This window comes from Siphateles boraxobius, unplaced genomic scaffold (assembly GCF_051911475.1).
Source record: "Siphateles boraxobius isolate OS27281-9 unplaced genomic scaffold, OSU_SipBor_1 16, whole genome shotgun sequence".
Taxonomy (NCBI): Eukaryota; Metazoa; Chordata; class Actinopteri; order Cypriniformes; family Leuciscidae; genus Siphateles; species Siphateles boraxobius.
The window spans coordinates 16,525,291-16,541,681 of record NW_027508766.1 but is presented as its reverse complement, the minus strand read 5'-3'; the positions used below and the strand labels follow the sequence as shown (position 1 = coordinate 16,541,681).

At 39.5% G+C, this 16,391-nt stretch overlaps 1 protein-coding gene across 3 annotated transcripts in view; it reads right to left on the bottom strand.

The window, feature by feature from the left end:
- Positions 1–16,391, bottom strand: part of col27a1b (collagen, type XXVII, alpha 1b) — a 150,518-nt gene that overhangs the window by 5,192 nt on the left and 128,935 nt on the right. For 2 of the 3 annotated variants that reach the window (XM_077231775.1, XM_077231774.1), the window contains 20 exons: positions 16,224–16,331; positions 14,868–14,921; positions 14,638–14,745; positions 14,353–14,406; positions 14,106–14,159; positions 13,833–13,889; positions 13,680–13,733; positions 13,522–13,575; positions 12,957–13,010; positions 12,541–12,594; positions 12,356–12,463; positions 12,134–12,241; positions 11,911–12,018; positions 9,281–9,334; positions 7,630–7,692; positions 7,483–7,536; positions 7,351–7,386; positions 6,231–6,248; positions 6,091–6,126; positions 5,943–5,969 (listed from right to left, as the gene is read on the bottom strand). In XM_077231775.1, the coding sequence (XP_077087890.1) occupies positions 5,943–5,969; positions 6,091–6,126; positions 6,231–6,248; positions 7,351–7,386; positions 7,483–7,536; positions 7,630–7,692; positions 9,281–9,334; positions 11,911–12,018; positions 12,134–12,241; positions 12,356–12,463; positions 12,541–12,594; positions 12,957–13,010; positions 13,522–13,575; positions 13,680–13,733; positions 13,833–13,889; positions 14,106–14,159; positions 14,353–14,406; positions 14,638–14,745; positions 14,868–14,921; positions 16,224–16,331 (1,263 nt within the window). Of the gene's footprint in view, positions 1–5,942; positions 5,970–6,090; positions 6,127–6,230; positions 6,249–7,350; positions 7,387–7,482; positions 7,554–7,629; positions 7,693–9,280; positions 9,335–11,910; positions 12,019–12,133; positions 12,242–12,355; positions 12,464–12,540; positions 12,595–12,956; positions 13,011–13,521; positions 13,576–13,679; positions 13,734–13,832; positions 13,890–14,105; positions 14,160–14,352; positions 14,407–14,637; positions 14,746–14,867; positions 14,922–16,223; positions 16,332–16,391 lie in introns of all 3 variants that reach the window. The other variant, XR_013204175.1, reaches the window with a different exon arrangement.

The following is a 16,391-nucleotide window of genomic DNA, read 5'->3' as shown; positions in this document are numbered from 1 at the left end:
AAAAGTGATTAATACATTCTTACCTATAGCCCCTTTAACAGTAGTAATTACCTGATTAGGCCAAGTAAGGATGCCACAGAACAGAACGGAAGTTCACTGCTTTGCAGTCAAGTTAATTTGCTAAAGTCAATGATATCGCAAACTAAAACTAGGCTCTGACACAGAAGCTTTTGAACATTTTGAACACTACTTGGCACCTAAGTCAGACCTTAATGCAAAACTGGATTCAAAAACGTCAAGAAGCACCAAGAGCCATTTTCCTAAGAGAAAACAAAGTAGAGTACGACTTTGAAGGAAGGTAAACCGTACAATGATTTAAGAGAAAAAGATTCTTTCCTACATTCAAACACAATATGTCGGCTATCATGTAAGTCTGAGTGTTTTTTTTATTTTTAGGAGAACAAAGCAGCATTTGAAGGAAGGATAAGTACTATCCTATTGTGAGACATTTTCAGGTAGCTCAAAACAGCAATATTCTTATAATGGAAGCAATAGAAACAGGAAAAGTAAATGTGGTGGTGGTTGGGGTTGACTTTAGTTCCTTTCATTGAAATTGTTTATTTATGTTTCTTTGGTAATGAAAATGCTTATTTTTTGTGTACATGTTTTTCTATCCGTTACGTATTGTAATTCCCCGTATTCGTATAAAAAAAAATTGATTAATTCATTGCTATAGGAAAGGAAGAATTTACTAAATTTGTTAAATAATCTAAATCGACAACATGTATGTAAGACCCTATACCGACTAAGCTACTGAAAGAGAAGCTTCCAGAGGTCATATATCCTCTTCTTAATATCATTAATTTATCTTTGTCATGAGGATACATACCAAAAACTTTTAAGCTGGCTATGATTAAACCGCTTGTTAAAAAAACGCAACTTGATCCTACAGAATTAGTCAATTACAGGCCGATCTTGAATCTACCTTTTCTGTCAAAGATACTAGAAAAGGCAGTATCTTCACAAGTATGTTCCTTTTTAGAAAGAAATGGTATCTGCAAGGATATTCAATCAGGATTTAGACTGTTCCATAGTACTGAGAACGCTCTCATTAGATTCACAAATGATTTGCTCTTATCATCCGATCGTGGTTATATCTCTCTATTAGTGTTACTCGATCTTGGTGCTGCATTTGACACTATCGACCACAACATTCTTTTAAATAGACTCGAAAATTATGTTGGCATTAGTGGAATTGCACTAGCATGGTTTAAATAATACTTATCTGACCATTAATAGTTTGTAGAAGTAAATGAAGAGATGTCTTATCGGTCAAAAGTTCAGTGTGGTGTACCACAAGGCTCAGTACTAGGACTGTTGCTGTTCACTCTGTACATGATGCCCTTGGGAGATATCATTGGGAAGCATGGCATTAGTTCTCTTACGAGAGGTTCTCTCGTATTGCGTAAGTATAGCTTACGCTACGGGAAAGATTCATGTTTTCGAGATATTGAAGCCAAAAAATTATCCTTAATTTTTGTATCCATTGTTAACGCAGTGCAGTAGCTGGCAGACCTAGAGAAGGCTGTCTAGCGTGCTCATAGGCTGCCCTGCGGGAACTGCAGCAGCCTATCACTGAACCCGACGTGACGTCACGTCCAATGAAGGCGCTTTGCGCCTTAACAGCGTCAAAGCCCGCCAATATGGGCGTGGCTTAGCGTATATAAGCAGGGTTCGTAGGCCGATTCTCTGATTTTCATCTCTTCAGCAAAGCTCTTGCATCACTGGATCTAGAGAGAAGCCGCCGCCGTCGAGAAAGCGACAAGCCAGCTTAGGACAGCGCCTGAAGAAGCCGGCCATCTTCGCCACCCTCAGCCATTTGAGCGAGCTACACTATCCGGCGACATATCCTTTCTTGCAAAACTTACTGTCTAAAAGAGCAGCAAGCGTCTTTTTCAAGATGCCTCGCACTTCCTGCGGCTCGTGCAGAGCCCCGCTCAGCGACAGAGACCGCCATGTGATCTGTGCTCTCTGCCTGGGCCAGGAACACGCAGCTCTTGCCCTCTCGGGGGTTTGTTAGCTCAGCGTGGCACTTCCGATGTCGACCCTGCGGGCTCGGCTCGAAGTGTTCAACCCTCAAGCTGTCACTCCGCCCTTTGAGGGCCGCGCAAAGAACCGCAGTTCTCAAAGACCGCTGGAGCCAGTGGGCACCGCAACGCGCTCGCCGGACTCTCCCTCTAGCGTCTATCTCTATCTCTCTATCTCTCCTTCTGCGCCCCCCCCCCTCCCGGATGCGCAGCCACCATCTGCGCTTGCTGAGAGCTGCGCACGTGCCAGCCCACCTGAACGACAGCCCAGACAGATTGTGCAGGGACAATGTTCCCCCTGGGGAATGGTCCCTGCACCCCCAAACAGTCCAGTTGCTATGGCGCCTTTTTGGCAAAGCGGAAGTCGACCTATTTGCGTCACAAGACAACGCTCACTGCCCAAAGTTCGTTTCAAAGAACCAGGCCACGCTGGCCCAAACCTGGCCCAGCCGCCCACTATATGCATTCCCTCCGGTCTCTCTGTTACAACATGTAATTAAGAGAATCACGGAAACGCGCCAATCAGTGCTCCTCATAGCCCCACGTTGGGATAATCAGTCTTGGTTCCCGGAGCTGACGCGGCTGTCACAGACAGCCCCGTGGCCTATTCCGGTGATAGCATATCTCCTCTCGCAAGCTCGCGGCTCGATCTGGCATCCCCATCCAGAGCGCTGGTCTCTGCACGTATGGTTGACCAACGGTTACCCGTTGCCCTGCCAGACACAGTAATGAACACAATCACGCAGTCTAGAGCTCCTTCTACCAGAAGGCTCTACGCGTCCAAATGGTCTGTGTTCTCTAAATGGTGCGCTGACAAAAATCTGGACCCACGGGAGTGTGGGGTTTCGCGGTTGTATGTTTCCTACAAGAGCTGTTGGAAAAGGGAAGGTCCCCTTCCACGCTCTAAGTCTATGTGGCAGCCGTCGCAGCATTCTCAGAATCTACGCACGGCCAGTCAATAGGCAGGAACGAGCTCATCATCCGCTTCCTCAGAGGAGCCAGAAGAAGGAGCCCCCCCCCCCCCCCCTTCAGTTCCCATGTCGGATCTTTCTTTGGTCTTTGAGGCCCTGAAGGAATACCCCTTTGAACCTTTAGACTCTGCGGATCTAAAGTACTTATCACTTAAACCGTGATACTGATCGCTCTGTCGTCAGTCAAACGTGTGGGGGACTTACACGCGCTGTCTGTTAGCGCCGCGTGTCTTGAGTTTGGCCCGAATGACTCAAAAGTCATCCTCAAACCTAGACATGGCTATGTTTCTAAAGTGATTGGCACTCCGTTCAGAGCACAGGTCATTTCGCTATCGGCTCTGCCAGCATCCGATAGTGAGAGTGATGTTAATCTCCTCTGCCCGGTCAGGGCGCTGAGAGCTTACATTACGCGCTCCGCCGCCTTGAAACAGAGTCTATCCAGATGGATAATAGACGCGATTGCAGCTGCCTATACAGCAAATGGTTTGCAATGCCCCCTGGGCATCAGGGCTCATTCCACCAGAGGCGTGGCCTCTTCGTGGGCATGGTCCAGTGGAATTTCCATTCCTGACATATGTGTGGTGGCGGGCTGGGCTTCCCCTTCCACCTTTGTCAGATTCTATAATCTGGAAGTTCCCGCCCTACAGGCGAAACTACTGTCAGTTTAGTGAGAGGTCAGTTCTGCCCAGATACTATCATGCTCAAACTACTCTCATATGACTAGCTCTTCTGGTTGAGCTGCACTGTATCAGGTTATGTGCTATATGCTTATACATTGACCGGCGTCGCCGCTCTGTATTCCCTATGAGTGCTTATATACATGTGCTTATATATATATGCGCTTATTCCCGCTGATCTGGGTTCCCCGAAATTCTGGGACTCATAAGTGGATGCTGGCGCGCATGGCGTTGATAAAGGGGTTCCCGTAGCGTAAGCTATACTTACGCAATACGAGAGAACCTCTCGTAAGAGAACGTACTCGGTTACCTAACGTAACCTCGGTTCTCTCTAGAAGAGGGAACGAGTATTGTGTAACCTGACGTGCTTGCGCCACGAGCGTTTTTCGCTTCAGTCGATGAAAACCAGAGAATCAGCCTACGAACCCTGCTTATATACGCTAAACCACGCCCATACTGGCGGGCTTTGATGCTGTGAAGGTGCGAAGCGCCATCATTGGACGTGACGTCACGTCGGGTTCAGTGATAAGCTGCTGCAGTTCCCGCAGGGCAACCTTTGAGCACGCTGGACAGCCTGCTCTAGGTCTGCTAGCTGCTGCACTGCGTTGACAATGGATACAAAAATTAAGGATAATTTTTTGGCTTCAATATCTCGAAAAGATGAATCTTTCCCGTAGCGTAAGCTATACTTACGCAATACTCATTCCCTCTTCTAGAGAGAACCGAGGTTACATTAGGTAACCGAATACGTTTTCACTGTTATGCTGATGATACTCAGCTCTATATTTCACGCCCTGACGAAATTTACCAATCCACAAAATTAAAGCAATGCATAGCTGATATAAAAAACTGGATGACTAGCAATTTCCTACTACTTAATTCTGAAAAAACAGAGATTCTAATTATTGGGCAACAATCTTCTATATCTTCAATATCTAAATTACGTCATATGCTGTCAATTAAAAATGCAGAACAATTAGTTAATGCGTTCATGACATCAAGGCTAGATTATTTTAATGCTCTACTGGGTGGTTGCCCTGCACGTTTAATAAACTACAGCTGGTTCAAAATGCAGTCACTAGAGTTCTTAACAGAACCAGGAAGTATGATCATATTAGCCCGGTTCTGTCAACACTGCATTGGCTCCCTGTTAAACATTGTATATATTTTAAAATATTGCTGATTACTTACAAAGCACTAAATGGTTTAGCTCACCAGTACTTGAGCGAGCTGTTAACGCATTATAGTCCTCCACGTCTATTGCAATCTCAAAATCCCGGCCAGTTGATAATAACTATAATATCAAAATCGACTGCTGGCGGTAGATCCTTTTTCTATTTAGCACCAAAACTTTGGAACAATCTTCCTAACATTGTCCGGGAAGCAGACAAAACACATTTGGCCTAGCAAACACATAACACATTATAGACTTCTATAATTCAATGTTAGGCTGCATAGTTTAGATCAGCCGGAACCGGGAACACTTCCCATAAACTCTGATGTACATTGTACATCATAAGATGGATGGTGTCTACGCTAATATTAGTCTCTCTGTTTATCCCGAGGTTTACCGCAGTCCGCTGTATCCAGGCCATATCCAGATCTGATGAAGGACCAGTGCCTGGACACGACGACAACGCCTGAAGTGTCAACTAGTCCCTCCCCTGTGAAGGCCTCCCTCCCTTTACCCCTGTACAGATAAAAATGTTGTCAGGATAATTCCGTTTCACATGGCTACGCAGACGCGATAAATTTCTGTATTATAAATTTTTAAGACCAGACAAGTAGTTTGTTGAGGGTTGATTTGTGAAGAAGGACTACATGCCTGCACACATATATATTCAAACTGAACACGTGATGCGCATGTGCGCGCTGTCTGCGTTTTCGAGGTTTGCGCAGAGCTAACGGATAATCATTTGCACCTTCGAACCTATTTCAGGGAGTACGTTCTCGAGACACCTGGCACTGTTTTGTGCGGTTGGGCGGCCGGAGCGTGTTAAGAGTTTTTCTGTTAAAACGGTGTCATGTTAGCGGCCAGTAAGTTAATAACTAAAGATATTCGTGATGGAAGCGAATCAATCAAAACTAACTTTAGTTGGACAATAACGTTATCTTAATGCTGTTGTACAGCCTAAACAATCTGTTACGATCATTTCTACTGAGTTTTGGCATTTATTAGTCTTCTGCTCTTACCTCCTATCGCATACACATACTCTCAAGTGGCCAAGACCGACAAAGATACCTTAATATATTCTAGGCATACTTACATGAGCAAAAGATACACCAGGAAGCCCCTATAAACCAATGAGAGATAAAGAAACAGAAAGCACTGATTACTATGAGCTTCAGCTAAATGCAATTCAAGCATGACACATACTATTAATTTGTTTTTTTAAATGCATTAAGACTACTTACTGGAGGTCCAGGTGGTCCGCGAGGACCTGGAGGTCCCTAAAGGTTGGCGAAAAGAAACATTTTTTTTTGGTTAAATAGTACTACTTAATTAATCTGAATATAGAGGGGTAGTAACATTGAAGGACATTGGGGAAACATACCCTGGGTCCCTGAACACCCTATTTAAAATAAAAGGAGAAACACAAAATGTTATTTTCTGTGGCGAACCCTTTTCAAATATGAATTCACTTGGATATTGACTAGAAATGGTTCTCCCTACTAATCTGAATGTAGATAAAAAATGTCATAGGCTAAATCTCATTCCACTCTCATTCCATATGCTGTGAATTCGTTTATGAATATAAATGATTCAATTACCTGCAACACAATTTCCCAGTTACAAGATTCCCAGTGTATTCAGTGAACTTGTAGAGTGAATGTTTGAGTGCACTTGGAACAATTTTGAGTTGACAATGCGACAGCCTTAGAAATGGTTTAATCCATGGGAAGTACATTTGAGTGAATTGAGGCGCATCCCTAAGCCACCGATATACTTCAAGCGAAATCGAAGAACAAACTAGTGTGATATCATTTCGAACAAAATTAGGCCACAACTAACCTTGCCTAATAGTTAGCTGTGCTCTGGAGCTTCACCTTCTTTTAATTGGAAATCTTCTCTGTTTCATTTCTTCTGTTATGTAAGTCGAGGTCAGACGCAAGAAAAATAAACTAAAAATAAACTAAAAACACACTGGAGAGCTTCTTTATAGTAGAAATTAAAGCTGTAATTCTAATTGAAATTGACACTGACACTGTTTTTGATACTGAAAAGCTGCTTGCTTTGCTATGAAGTGCTATAAATAAACATGACATGACTCAAATGGACTGCCAAATTGCAGAGCTCATGCAAGCAAACATATCCACATCCCTATGCTTAGATGCTTTCTTAGTTCTTAGTTTCATAAGAGTTGTATGTTTATTTTGTTATTGAGAGAAAAGTACCCAGCACATATTTATATATTAATCTACCCAGCAGCGTGAGCGGCATCGGAAAGTTAGCTAACATTATACTGCTGCAAGAATATTTCAACTTCTTTTTACCCCTTTGAAACGAATGAAAAAGAACTTTGCTGTATATCGGGGCCCTTAGACTCCCATCTCAGTAATGTCACTGAACGGAGATTATAAGGCAGGAAGTGAGCTTATGCCAAAGCCATTCTAAAACAGGATTATATAGGAACCATACGTATTAGAAGTTCAGGATTTCAAAAAGATTCTTACCATTTCCCCTCTATTTCCTTTATCTCCTTGTGGTCCCTAATACAGGAAGAGAGGAAGAGAATGATCTTTTTAGATTAGCACCCAATTAGAAGCCACCTGTGAAACATCTTGAGTGATTCAGATCATACATACTGGGTTACCACTAGGCCCAATGATACCAATGGGTCCGATTGCTCCTTGCATCCCCTTAAAAGAAGAAACACCTACAGTAGTTGCTGATCAAGAACTCTTCATACAACTCATTGGTGTTTTCACAACAGTTCTCACAGTGGTACTTACCATTAAACCCAGAGGACCCTTTGGGCCCTGGATACCCACAGAGCCAAGGTCTCCGGGTGGCCCCTGTAAATGACAGAAACACTTTAGAGGACAAAACTGTTTGGCCTTAAACTGACACAGATGTCAGCACAAAGCTTTTGGTTATACTGCATGAATAGATCCCTCAAAGCTGCTTAAAGAAGCTATTTTTCATCATACACTACAGTGCTTCTACAGCTGTAATGACATGCTACAGTAGATTGCATTGTTTGCTTGAAGGCTTAGCAATTGCCTGATTAATTGGATTCTGACAAATCACATAAATGTACTCTTTCTTTTCAGTTTAGACTGTTCATTAATCACAAGACTAGTCACTGGTTTTATGTAAGCATCATTTAACATTATTAAGCACCCAGCAGCTTTACTTTATGAAATAGATTTGATCTGTGGTGAAATCTACCCTTTTTTAGCCTCTGGTAAAACAGGAAATCATTTCAGATACTCAGAATAAAGAGGACATTTCCATGTGAAACAGGGTATTCAAGGTAGGGACTTGATTGGAATTCTTGTGGTCTCTATATAGCAGGTGGTTGGAGGGAACATCAGTTAAAGGGTTAGTTTACCCCAAAATGAAAATTCTGTCAGTAATTACTCACCATCATGTTGTTCCAACCCCGTAAGACTTTCGTTCATCTTCGGAACACAAATTAAGATATTTTTGATGAAATCTGAGAGCTGGCTCCATCCTTCATAGGCTGCTAGGTATTTGCATCTGCCGGCCCAGAAAAGTTAGTAAAGACATAGTTAAAATAGTCCAAGTGACTACAGTGGCTCAACCTTAAGTTTATCAAGCGACGAGAATACTTTTTGTGCGCAAAAAAAAACAACAACAAAAAAACAACTTTATTCAACTATTCATTTTCTTCTGTGTGGGCCTCTGACGTGAGTTCACGAGAGCACCACGACGCATGCGCGAGAACTGAGAAGATGACACAGATGTAGTTCTTGATGTAGTGTTTAAAAAGGTTCTAAAGTGTGCATTTCTTGGATGTCCGAAACGAGAGAAACTAACGAAAAAAATGTAAAAGTGCATTACCAATGCCACAAAATGAATGGCTTGACTTTCACACTTTCCCATCAAATGATCGTGAGCATCATCTCAGTCGAGATGATGCTCGATGACAAAGTCATAATATATTAATATATTAATATATAAAAAATAAATAAAATTACGACCTTATTCAACTATTAATTCATGCGTCGTGAATTAATAGTTGAATAAAGTCGTTATTTTTATTTTTTTTAAGTGAAAGTGAAAGTGACATGTTTTTGGGGACAAAAAGTATTGTTGTCGCTTGATAAACTTAAGGTTGAGCCACTGTAGTCACTTGGACTATTTTAACAATGTCTTTACTAACTTTTCTGGGCCGGCAGATGCAATTACCTAGCAGGCTATGAAGTAGTCAGACAGCTCTCAGATTTCATCAAAAATATCTTCATTTGTGTTCTGAAGATGAACGAAAGTCTTATTGGATGAAATATTATGAAGACAAGCTTTTTTTATCTGTAACATGCACCATTCACAAGACCAGCAACACATATTAAAGCAAACATGGGAATTTTATGAAAAATTAAATTTATATGATAACAGTAGTACAAGAAGTGTGTTTACTTGGGGTCCAAACATCCCGAGAACTCCAGGAAATCCCTGTTCACCAGTATCACCCTAAAGAGAAAATCAAACAGAACAGTGTCAAAAACAGTTTGTGACATTAAGTGTTAAAGAAATGTCACTGTCATTATTTCATTAACTGATAAATAGACTGAAAACATGTATATACACTACCGTTCAAAAGTTTAGGGCCAGTAAGATATTTTTTTTTTAATTAACACTTTCATGTAGCAAGGATGCATTAAATAGATCAAATGTGAAAGTAAAGAAAATGTTAAAGCAACACTATGTCGTTTTTCAACCTTCATAATATATTTCCAAGATCCTTGAGATGGTACATCGACTTTCAATAGGTTGAATGACAAGTCTGCCATAGCCTTACAGTGTCTGTATCGCTTTTACTGGCACTATGTAAGTTTGGTTTACGGGTAGTAACCCGAGCACAAAAAAAAAAAACTACAAAATTTGACTGCTTTACGGCATACGTCACTTCCCCCACTTTCTCAGATTCTGACGTGAGAGCCCAACTAGCGTTTGATACCCGTCTGTATGTTGTTGTCTTGGCCAAAGTAACAACTAAAACGAAGAAGGCAAAGGTTTTGTCAGAGGAGACTAAAAGAAGAAAAAGGGAGAGTGACAAATTAAAAGTCCGGACGAGGATCAACATTGGAGGGAAAGCCAGACAGTTTGAAGACGGTGAAGACGGTTTGAAGACTTCCGCGCCCGTCTCTCTCTCTCTCTCTCTCTCTCTATGCTCGTTCTTTCAGTAACATGCACTCTGTCACAAGCGCAGCAGTCAGTCATCTATAAAGTGTTTATAAATTTATAAATAAATCAGGGAGTCAGGGAGCTGACTACCACGCGAAATGTAAAAGGCTGAATAACATGGCCTGGCCATGTTATGGAATCTATCTGGTCATCCATTTATCTTCATGAATCAAGTAATAGTTGTAGAGTAGCGAATTATCAATCTGGTAGCTAGTAACGATGGTTATAATAAATAATCTTTCAGGATAACTATCCTAATGTCTGCAGGCTGATAGTCATGTTTGTTTATTTATTTTTTCTGGTGAAAGTGTCTTGCCTCAGGCTATAATGCAAATCGATTTTCAAATTTGCAGATTCATCTATGGTAGCTTGATATTATAATATTGGCAATATATGGCTATTACCTACCACACAAACATTGAATTGAATTAGCATATCCGTTATGTAAAACAGTAGCCAATCTACTATAATGACGCTGTCTTGTAAACGTGAGCTACGCGATCTTTTGACGTTTGAAAAAAAATAAAACCCATGAAATTATATTCATTTGACATGCTGAAATATATGCCAATGTACCTGGGATGAAGACATTTCACACGCAACGCTGTCAGTCTGCCCAAGAAATGAGAACTCAAGACGGTATCGGCTTGTCAACAATGTACGTGTATCCCCTGGTGTAACCATGACAGGTTTTACGACAGTAGTAGAAGACAATACTGTTTCCCAACTGTAGGGGGACCCCGAGAGCAAAAACCGCAAAAACGACATAGTGTTGCTTTAAGGGATAGTTCACCCAAAAATGAAAATTCTGTCAGTATTTACTCTCCCTCATGTTGTTCCAACTCCGTAAGACCTTCGTTCATCTTCGGAACACGAATTAAGATATTTTTGATGAAATCTTAGAGCTGGATCATTCCTCCATACTAGTCCATAGGCTTCTAAGGGATTGAAACTTGCCAGCCTCGAAAAGTTATTAAAGACATCGTTAAAATTGTCCATGTGACTACAGTGGCTCAATCTTAAGTTTATCAAGCAACGGGAATACTTTTGTTCGCAAAAACAAACAAAAATAACAATCTTTATTTCAACTATTCATTTCCTTCTCTGTGAGCCTCTAGTCAGTTAACTAGTGTGATTGCGTAGTGCTACGTCACACGTAGGCTCACTATTGGCCGATGCTGGTCATGTGTGTGATGCGTGTGACGTACAACAACAGAAGCTTACGCTATTACACTAGTGAACTGACTCGAGGACCACAGAGAATGAAATGAATAGTTGAAATAAAGTCGTTATTTTTGTTTGTTTTTGCTAACGAAAAGTATTCTCGTCGCTTGATAAATTTAGGATTGACCCACTGTAGTCACTTGGACTATTTTAACGATGTCTTTAATAACTTTTCGGGGAACAAGTTTCAATCCCTTAGAAGCCTATGGAGGAGTGATCCAGCTTTCAGATTTCATCAAAAATATCTTAATTCGTGGTCCGAAGATGAACGAAGGTCTAACAAGGTTGGAACAACATGAGGGTGAGTAATTACTGACAGAATTTTAATTTTTGGGTGAACTAACCCTTTAAAATAAATGTTAAAATATTTCAATGCTGTCCTTTTGCACTTTCTATTCATCAAAGAATCCTGAAAGATTGTATCACAGCTTCCATTAATATTAATATCAAACACATTAAGCAGCGCAACCATTTTCAACAGTGATAATAAAAATATTAGAGACTTGTTTAAAAAAAAAAAACAATAAAAAAAACCAAAGTGTTGAATGGTAGGGTACAGTATATCATAGAGTCAGGTGCATTTTGTTGATGTGTTTGTCCTATTTGCAATGGATCAATAACGGACAAGCGATACTCACAGGTTGCCCTTTGACTCCTCGGTCACCTTGTTTTCCAGGAAATCCGATTCCCCCATTAAATCCTCTTTTGCCTGGAGGTCCAGTTTGGCCAGGGATACCCCTGCCACCCTAAGTCACAACATAGTGGAATGTTTAAGCTAAAACCAGCATATATTGTGAAAGATGCAGATAGTGGTGACACATAAACACAAAGAGCAGGTCACTATCCTTATAAGTTAGTTACCTTTGGCCCAAAAGAGCCTTGAATTCCTGGCAAACCTGGTACACCTGCATTTCCTTGAGGACCTGGTTTTCCAGGAAGACCAACCTCCCCATCACTTCCATGCTCACCCTAACACACATAACAGAAAGGAAAAACAAACCAAAACATTACAAACCACAAAAAGCACCTGGGCCATATAAAGTGTTACATTGAGAGCATTGAGAATTACATTCATTGTCTTACTGGCATTCCTTTAGTTCCATCTTTCCCATGGGCTCCATCAAGCCCAGGATCACCCTCCAGACCCTCACGACCAACAACTCCTCTGGGACCAGGAAGACCAACAGGACCCTGAGGGCGAATCACAACCGTTGTAGGTTTATCATGATCTCACTGAACTCAGTTCAGTGTGTAAGAAATATACTTACAGGGGACCCTTGATTTCCAGATTCACCACGAGGACCGTTTTTGCCTTTTGGACCCTGAATAAAATCGGTTATTCAGTTGAGATGGATATTATGGCCTGGTTTCACAATCAGGGCTTAGATTAAGCAAGGATTAGACCTTAATTCAGTTAGGACATTTAAATTGATTTAATAAACATGCCTAAGAAAAAAAAAACTTTGCTAGTGTGTACTTGAGACAAAACAATGGCACTGACATATTTTAAGATATGTCATTGGAAGTTGCTTTCAGTTAAAACAGCAAACATGCATTTTAGTCTGGGAATAATCTTAAGCATTGTCTTTGAAACCGGGGGTATATGATTTAAAATAGAGGCCATGTGTGTGCATTAAATACAAAACAAAATCCACATTATGTTTGTGTTCACATGGTAAATTACTTTATTGCCTTTGGATCCTTTAGGCCCTGGGAACCCTCTTGGTCCTGCATTTCCCTGTGGTTATAGACAGGAAAAATCAGATGAAGAAAATTATGAAGATTTATATTTTATATTTCAGTTTAAAGCAGGGCTATCATCGTTAACTAAATCATTACAATTTTCATTTTTTTTAAAATAAAATTAACATTTACTGAAGTTAAATTATATAAATTATATAAATTATAAAATTATAACAAACTTAAACATACTTTTTTTTTATTTCAGCTAGTTGCCAAAGCAACATTTCTCATTTTCATTTAGTTTAAGTTGAAGTACTAAAATAACTAAAACTAAATAAACTAAAACTAAAAACCATTATTCAATTATTACTATAAACTTAATAAAACAATAAAAAGTATACAGAGGTGTTTAAAAAACCTACATAAATTAACTACAATAAAAATGAAAACAAAAAATAAAAAATAAAAATAAAATCTAATTTAAAATATAAACAAACCTATAATAGCATATCAAAGATATTAAAAAACACTGGTTTAAAGATGTAATTATTGGTAGATTTACTCACAGGGAGTCCAGGAGCCCCAGGGTTTCCTCTTTCTCCATGAACACCTTCATGACCCTTTAGATTTAAAAATTGTTTAAATTTAAATTTAATTATTTAAAAATAATTAGTTATCTATTTATTCAAAAACATGTTTATAAAATAAAAAGCTAAAAACTTACTGGGTATCCAGGGTCACCTGGCTCTCCCCTTTCTCCTCTGTTGCCGACGGTTCCCTGAATCCCAATGAAAACCAAACACATTGATCAGTTTGGCATCCAGAATTCTCCCAAAACAAGACAAAAATGTATAGTAAATCTAGTGGACTGACTCACGATGTCACCTGAAGGACCAGGTGGACCTTCAACCTTCCCGTCATCTCCTTGCTCTCCCTGAAAATAATAGAAATTGATTTAAGCATTCATGTCCTAAGGTAAAACAACATCAATAAATTAGAGTTTATAAAAATCTGGAAGGTGATTTAAAAGAAGGTTATCCTCCAAAGTCCATTTAGATTTTGGGAAAATACAATGTTTGTTTTTATTATGCAAAAAAAAGGCCTCTGATACTAGCTTCTAGTTATAGGCAATCTTTTTAGATTTTTTTACCTTTTCACCTTTTGGTCCTGGGGATCCCATTGTACCTTGTGGTCCTTGATGACCCTAAAGTAAACATTAAAGAAAAGAAGTGGAGTATGGAACCATTTGAGCATTTAAAGACAAGTCAACTAGATCTAACAAGCAAATTATGAATTTTTAGCTCAGAAGAACTTCACATGATGTTTTGACTTTGTACCACTTTATCCTGAGGTAAAATAAAGTTTTATAAGGCATGTCTATATTAAATAACACTTACTACATATCCCAATAAACCCGGTTCTCCTTGCTGACCCATTTTTCCCGGAGCACCCTGAAAATGATAGCCATGGGATCTGAGTTAGTTTCAGATAACGAAAATCATTCTTGCCAAAATAAAACACAAATATCAGCATTTTCTCTGGTATATTGATGTAATATGAGATGTTTAAAATCAAACAATATATCTCTGGCAAGTCCTTTTCAGAGAAAAGCATTTGTAATTATTTCTATCTTCATGCCGGTTTGGTTGAAACCAGCCCTTTGAAACCAACAATGTGTGTACCATAAATCCAGTAGTTCCTCTGCTTCCTTTTGGCCCGATGAAACCCATGGCACCTTGCTCTCCCATTGATCCAGTCTCGCCAAGGTGACCCTGGTAACCTTTGCTGCCCTGAAATGAATTTAAGCATAATTTATACTCTACATTTGGAAGAACACACACTGATATCTAATGATATATACTGAGAGTGTTGATGGGTAACCATGTAAACTGAAATGTCAAACATAAAATACCTTTTCTCCAGGTTTTCCCCTCTCTCCAATTTTTCCAGGTTTACCCTCAGGGCCCTGAAATGAACATTACAGAGTTGACGAACTGCAAAAATGAATAGAGTGATATCTCTGAATGAACACATTCAGTAATGACTTATGAGTTTGATCATTCAGCACAACCACAAGAATGTGCAGTTTGTCTTTGCTGTCATCCAACATCACTCAATCTTCAATAAAACTTTAAAGCATGTGGTACAGCAATATAAAGTGACCTAGAGTGAAATGATTTATACCAGTCCTGTTGAGAAACTGCTGAAACCAGCCTAAGGTTGTTAACCCTAACCTAACCCAGTCCGTCCAGCTATAAGTGACCTAAACTTCTCTAAAACCTGCAAACCAAACCAGCCTGACTACTGAAAACAATCTAATTTAGTGGTAAACTATTTTTTTTTTTAGCAGGCCTTTTTTGTTTTTAGCAGGCCTAGATTTGCTTAATTTTCCTCCCAGAATTTACAGTTTTTCTGATTGCTAACACACTGCTATTGCTAAACTATAAACACAATCTCAAGAATACACCAACAAACCTCAAACTTTTTGGTCAAAATCAAATATTTTAGTCAAAATGATATTCTCTTTTGACACAAAACCTAACAAATACAGAGACTATCTTCCTGCCCAATGAACACTAGTGAGATCAATTCATAACACTGTAACAAAAACATCTTATTAGGATTCAGGAATAATTTTGCAGCTCACTATTTACACTACAGTAAAGTGATCTTAAAGTAGATAAAAACCACCAGAGAAGAAAAGTTTAAATACCAATGCAACATAATACTGTATACTGCCAATTACAGTACACTGCTAAATAAATAAATTCAGCATCCTCTGCAACTTTGGCCAAATTTAATTACAGTATCGGTACTATAGCAGTTTTGCTCCTTCTTGTTTACTCATGGATAAATGTGTGCTATTTGAGTTCACATTGTGACACTTGAGTTATTTATATTATGTGTTTGTGTTTTATGAATGAGAACATGGTTAAACCTGTGTAAAATGAGGGTATTCTTATGTAGTTTTTCAGAAATCATTAATACAATTTGAATGTGTGTGAAAACAGGTGAAATGTGTTAAGCGATTTGAGAAATATTTCTTTGTTTTGAGAACGGAATGAATGGTTTGGGAAATTGTGCCAAATGAATCAGTTAGTATGTTAGAAATCGAGGAAACCTGGAATAACAAGCAAAATTCCACAATCAATAACTTTTTTTGCTTACTGATAAATATGCAAAAAAGAAAAAAGAAAAAGCACTGTAAGGCGCACATGAATATCTCAACAAAATGATCTGCTATTTCCAAATAGAAAAGAGCAAGCACCTTGATGCCTATTAAGCCAGGATCTCCAGGAATCCCCTCCGTTCCTTTAAATCCGATGGCTCCTTTTTCACCTGTTTCTCCCTCCATTCCAATATCCCCCTTTTCACCCTAAAGACAACAACACTTGTTGAGGCTTTGGGTCAATGAAATATTATCTATCCAATCAAA